The 6,125-nt window shown below is 41.5% G+C and overlaps 1 protein-coding gene across 2 annotated transcripts in view; it reads right to left on the bottom strand.

The window, feature by feature from the left end:
* Positions 1-2,030: 2,030 nt before the first annotated feature.
* Positions 2,031-6,125, bottom strand: part of LOC309888928 (leucine-rich repeat and fibronectin type III domain-containing protein 1-like protein) — a 44,330-nt gene continuing 40,235 nt past the window's right edge. For both annotated transcript variants that reach the window (XM_082781582.1, XM_082781583.1), the window contains exon 4: positions 2,031-3,056. In XM_082781582.1, coding sequence (XP_082637708.1) covers positions 2,546-3,056 — 511 coding nt within the window. In that variant the 3' untranslated portion in view covers positions 2,031-2,545. The remainder of the gene's footprint in view (positions 3,057-6,125) is intronic.

Genomic DNA, 6,125 nt, shown 5'->3' with positions numbered 1-6,125 from the left:
ATACTGAGGGAGCACTAAAAGCTTTGCTAAAATCCAAAAATAACAACAAAAGACTAAAAAAATGAACCCAAACTCACTACCTTCCCTTTGTCCACCAGGTGGGTAACCTTGTCCTAAAAAGATCATGAGTTTACATGGCAGGACTTGCCCTTCGTGAACCCATACTGGCTTTGTCTAATGACTGCACTGTCTGTTATTTCTTTGATATATATGTATATATATATATAATTACCAGAATAATCTGCTCCCTAACTTTATATAGAGTAATTGCAGAGGGTTCATCAGTGGGCTCTGGCTTTCTGCTGCTTTCCACACCTTTCTGCTTGTATAACAGAGACATCAGGAGCTCAGAGTCACTTCCAACCTCGAGATCTGAAAACAACCTGGAGAGAATCACCAAACCTCAATTCTATTTAAGGGAGTAATAGTTAAAACAAATCCAGTTTGCTGCTGCTGTCATAGGCAAGCAAGGATGATGCTAGCACAACTCACACCAGTTTGAAGATGAGATGGACAACCTGAGTACACACCGCAAATTGTCAAAATACAGCATTTCCAGCTCCAGCCCCTGAATCCCATGAGATGCTGCTCAGCAACAGAAGAGTTTTCATACTTAGCATGTAGGTACCAAATAAAAGGGCATGACAGAAATTGCTACTGGCAGAAAATGGCAGGATGTCACCAATAAATTGATTTAATGTGCAGGTGGGCTGAGCCACTCATGATACTCGTAGCAGTCAGGTTGCAGTAATTCAGAAAAGCACGTTCAAATTCCAGCACTGAATTTTGTGAGTGGGAAAAGATATATATATATTAAATAAAAGAAAACTGATATGAGTGTAGCTGCACAACCTTATCTCACTTTAACAAATATACCTGATAACAGACATCCCCCTCCCCTCCCTTCCCCCAGTTACTTCTTTCTCAATTTATGTTTGGTAATCAGAACAAAACGTGGACCTCACCAAATCTGGGCATCATAGAGACCTCAAGAAAATGCCTCCTACTTAGGCAATTAGTGAGACTAACTGTATTAAAATATAGTATTTAATTTTAGTGGAGTTAAACAGCTTTCAGCTGTCCACCAGGTAACTTTTCTTGAGCATTCTTTCATATTCAAACAGGAGAAATATTTATAGACAGTTAAAGGGACAACATTAGGAGAAATACTTTTCTTTGCTAAATTAGATCTCAATCACCTGAAAAGATGGAAAGTCACTCAGCTCGCAAGCCTCTCCTGTCAATTGCTTTTTCGTTCCGTTTCTTGAGCTTCAATAAATAAAAGGTATCCTTGTTTTCTCTTGTTTTGTTTACAGAGCTAGGTACTTTGCAAAGGATCAGCGACCAATGAGGATGACAGAGATGACATTTTGTTTGGTCGAGGTCACCAATTCCTCTTGTGCATATTTCAAAACCTAAACCTTGGGTCCATCTCGATTTGCCAGTATCCCTTGAAACAAAAGGAACATTTCATTCCATATGATGCGTTAAAATGACTTGACCGGACACATTCACATAATTCATCTATCAGCCAGTTACATTACACTTCATGCAGCATTACAGAAAGAAGAGACTGGTATAAAAGCCATCTGAAGATGAGGTGTCACAGTGAGATTGTGCAGTGTGCCTCAGGACACGGGAGCTTTCGTCTGCGGGTCCTCGCTCAGCAAATTTACCACCGAAATAAAAAGAGAGAAAAATACCTTCAGCTTTCAGAGCGGGAGACTATGGCATGGTTTTCAGCATAGCAAAAACGTGCACAGTGGAACACACCTGATTTCAACCGGTTTGTGAAGTTTTACAATTTAGGAAGAACAAAAAGCGGGGGCTTCGTCCTGCCCAGAGGTAAATCTGACTTCCAAGAACAAGAGGAGGTTTCTCGAAGGCACAGCCTAGACAGATAACAGCTGTTACAAAGCAAACAATACGAGTCCATATTTCTGTGCCAGCGAATAATTCCAAGAGAATATGGTAAAGTACTTAAAGTACTTTAAATTTTCTTTATTTCTTTTCTTTTTAAAGTAGTGCTTATATTTTTATTTATTTTTTTCCATAGGGAACCTCTACTAATTTTACTTCTTTTGTGAGCAGCATGTATACAACATACCTATGGCAATAAATAACTCCGCATTGAGACTTTCTATAACACATCATTCCTTGAAGAGATGAGTAGTTTGGTGACTCTGCTGTGAGAAAAGAAGTCTGAAGATCCTGAGAGTACGTCTTTGCTGCTGGTCAGTAACCAAATGAAAAAATAGTGCATTTCACTACAGACAAACCTAGTCAGAATTTAGCTATGTTGCTGCCTTGATACCAGAGGTGTATGCTATAAAAGAACCAGTAAAAAAATCTTGTAAATCACACACTTATATTTAATATATTGAAACAAAATAGTTAAGAATGCAAGAACTGTTTACAGATTAAAAAAATATTTTTTAAACCATCTGATCTTAAAAATAGACAATAGTAGTGAAGCTTAAAATACAACCACTCGCATTAAAATGTTTCAAGCAATACCACCTTGGTGTGTCCTGTCAAATGGCCATTAAGATAACGCATCGGTTGTTAAAAAGGTTGTGTTGGTTGGAGTCACTTTTTCACAATCCAAGTCTACAACAGTTTTTCCTTTGCTGGAAGATCCCGAGCACTCCTGGTGCAAACTTTCCCGCCTCTCTGCCAGTTTAGAAGTGGATCGAGCCATCGAGCCACTTTGACTTCCATTGGTTTGAGAGCAGACGTTATTAACTTTAGTAGTTTTGTTTTTGTGGTGATTGTTGTAGACTTTATATTTCATGAGGAGGATGAAAATGAAGACAAGAACTGAAGCCACAATGATGCCCCCAATAATGATGATCATGGTTCCTCCAAGAAACTGCGCGTGAAGGGATCGGCACTGCTTGTATTCCTCCTGGGTTGTGAACTGCACGCATCCGATCACTCTGGTTGCAGTCAAAGATGTCAATCCATCATCATAAACAGCAAGGACACAGAGGTCGTACTCACGTCCTGCAACCAGATCAGTCAAGAAGAAGGATTTACTAGCAGCAGGGATCATCCTGGAAAAGAAAATAAGTCCAGTAAACATCCAAGCTGATCGAACCTAAGGAGACCAATTCAAGCTATCAGTGCCTGCTGTAAGGAAACCAGCAGAGCAGAAGACAAGCATGGCAATCGGAACAAGCAGAAACAGCTAGCATTCCCTGGGTTACTCGGTAGGGACGGAAAATACAGATTTTAGCAGTGAAAATGTCTTTACCTCGGCCATTTCAAACAAACATGGACTGGAATGCACAAGCTTGTGGTGGCTGGAGGAGAAGTCAGACCTGATTTATTGTTCTGATCTGCATTATCTTCAATTTCTGCAGTTTCAGCCTAAAAGGGGGCATTACGTGCCCCATGCAGAGTGGAATACTGTCAACGTTTGAAAATCTATAAAGGAACATACTTAAGGGCTTAAATGGCAGAACAGGATCAACTCCAACACTCGGTAATTAAAATGTATTCCAGTAATCTTACACCCACAGGAAGCACATTGCGAAGACGAAAGGAAAAAAGGCAAATTCAAACCTTTGGTCCACAGATTAACCTAATTCCCACCTTCCAGCAGCTCCATGGTGCTCAGTGTCTCGTAATCAGGCAGCCAGTAAGAACAATTAGAGCAAAACGTGCATTCACAGCTACGTGGCGTCTTCTCTACCCAAATAACAGCACAGACTGACCTCCTCCCCTTGATCCAGCCCTAACATTGGGATTGTTCTGCGTAAATTCCAATTATTCATTTACCACAAAGAAGCATGAATGGGTACTAAACCAACAGATGAAAAGGATCCCAGGAGAAGAGCTGTGTGCTATGTTAACACATTCCCACAGACCACGGTAATGACCATATGAATCCCAATATATCTCACAGCAGATCAGCTCTCTGTATATTTGGCTCAGATATCTCGCTGGAGCGAAGTGGTGCTGTTGCAGAGGAGTCAGTTTAAACAAACTACATTTGTTCAAAGTGAGTGGGAACGTGGCCTTCTCCTGGCCACCAAGCCTTTTAAAATAAGAAGAAAAAACAGAAGAATTGTAAGCTCTGTTTCCGATTAAAAGAGGGGAAAAAAAAAACACCCAAACTATCTGCTTGTCATACATTTTTTTTTTCCACATAGTCATCCATTGGACTATATGTACTTAGACTGGAAAGAAAGAAGAGCTACACCTTCAAAAGAATGATCTCCAGACGCATGCCTACTTCATGTAGAACAACCAATTTTCTGTAAATATGAAAAAAAAAATGCCCATGTACCATCATTCATAGAAATCCCCCAAGATCTCTAGCCCAGTGTCCCACTAAGAGCAGTACTACCAGCAACAGAATATCAGGTCAACCACATGTCTACCTTGCCAACCCTTCAAAAAACCTTCCACGAGCTCTCCAGGCACCATTCCAGCACTGAACTACCCTCCTAGTAGATATTTTCCCCCCTTATCTCCAATCTGAATTTCCCAAACCTCAACTCTTCATTTATAACAGCAGCTTCATGACCTGCAAAGAATGTGGCCACGGGCTGGGCTTTAGGGCTAATGAGATTTTTTTTTTTTTCATTTTGCAGGAAAGGCAGGGATGGAGAGGAAGCTGCGCAAAGACCCATTTGTCAAACTGAAACACCCAAACAGTATTAACAAGTCCTAGTGTGTGCATAATGAGAAATAAATTTGAGATAAATAAGATAAATGAGAAAAAAAATCCAGCATTAATGCATGGGAAAACGTACAAGGTTAGCAACTGCTGCAGACCAGCAGAACAAGCCCTTGGAATTATTCATGGCCTGACCTTCACCATCCCAGAACACATACCAGTGACCAATTATCAGATAAATAGCTAATTAACATTTCAGGCTTCCGCTCGGCCCTGTTTTATAGTGACCAACCACCCCAAGAGATGGACTGGGGAACTAACTTCATGGCCTATCCTGGCCAGCAGCCCTCCCTCATCCTTAAAGCTTGCTGGGCTGTGGGCATCCCAGCATGAGCACTGAGTCAGTTCAAATACCAAACTGCACAGAAACTAAGCATAAGAGAAGATTTTTGCTTGTCACACTGAAGGGATGCGCCTGACGAGGCGGAGATTTTTGTTTGTCTGCCTTCACCGCTAAAAATCAGCCGTGCCCCCTAGACAAATACCGCTGGCAACTGCATCCGATCGTGGCACAACGTCTAAAATTGCTTGACATCAACAAAACTGTCACCCAACCTCGGGGCACAACACGCAAAAAAAATTAAGGGATGTCATAGAGAACGGCTGCAGGAGGCAGAGGCAGGCACTGCCTAGAAGACCAGCTGAGCAATGAGAAGCAATCGATAGCAAACACCACGCAGAAAGCATCTTGTAGTGTTTAGGAGCCTGCCCATCTGTGAGAGGGAGGTGTAATTGCAAAAAATTATGCAAAGTACCGTTTTCCTAATGTCCGCATTATCTGGCTTATTCAGCAGCCTTTGATGCTCATTTTTCTTCTTTCAAACAACTTTCTGCAATACGTTATTGTCGGGATTATTCAGTGAAGGGCTTGGTATTGAAATTTGACTAATTACCATGGAAAGCTATGTACAGCATGTGCTGTATTACAGTGCGCTGAAATGCTTCTACAGTCATCATCATCCCAAAAGAGGAGGTTCTAAATCCTCAGCACAAACGTTGAATAAGGCCAAATATGTATTTGAATTTTATCGGCTTTTCTGGTAATGCGAGGCTATTTTCAACTACATGGAGAAGGAGAAGCGTGAAGTCCTGATAAGGCAGCAGATAAGGATTCATCAGTGGCTAAGCAGTTCTGGCCAGGCATGTCTCCAGGGAAAGGCAGCTATTTTGGCATATCTAGGAAGTTTCAAGGAAATCTCTACAAATTCGGAAGGACAGCTCAGAACTGCGTATGCAGTCAGTCAGGACTGAATCTCTGCGTGTGCTCTTGCTTTTGCCTGCAGAGCATTTACTTCTGTCCTCCCTGCAGCTTATTTACCTTATGTAGTAAGGCTAGAAAAGATCGAATCAGCTTGACAATTAGCACGGGCTTGCCTGTAATGGTTATAACAAACCTGGCAGGCCTTTAGGGCCAGGCACGGATGAGGAGGAACCACCA

This window comes from Aythya marila, assembly GCF_965140915.1.
Source record: "Aythya marila genome assembly, chromosome: 31".
In the NCBI taxonomy this organism is placed as follows: Eukaryota; Metazoa; Chordata; class Aves; order Anseriformes; family Anatidae; genus Aythya; species Aythya marila.
This window is presented reverse-complemented; position numbering and strand designations above follow the sequence as displayed.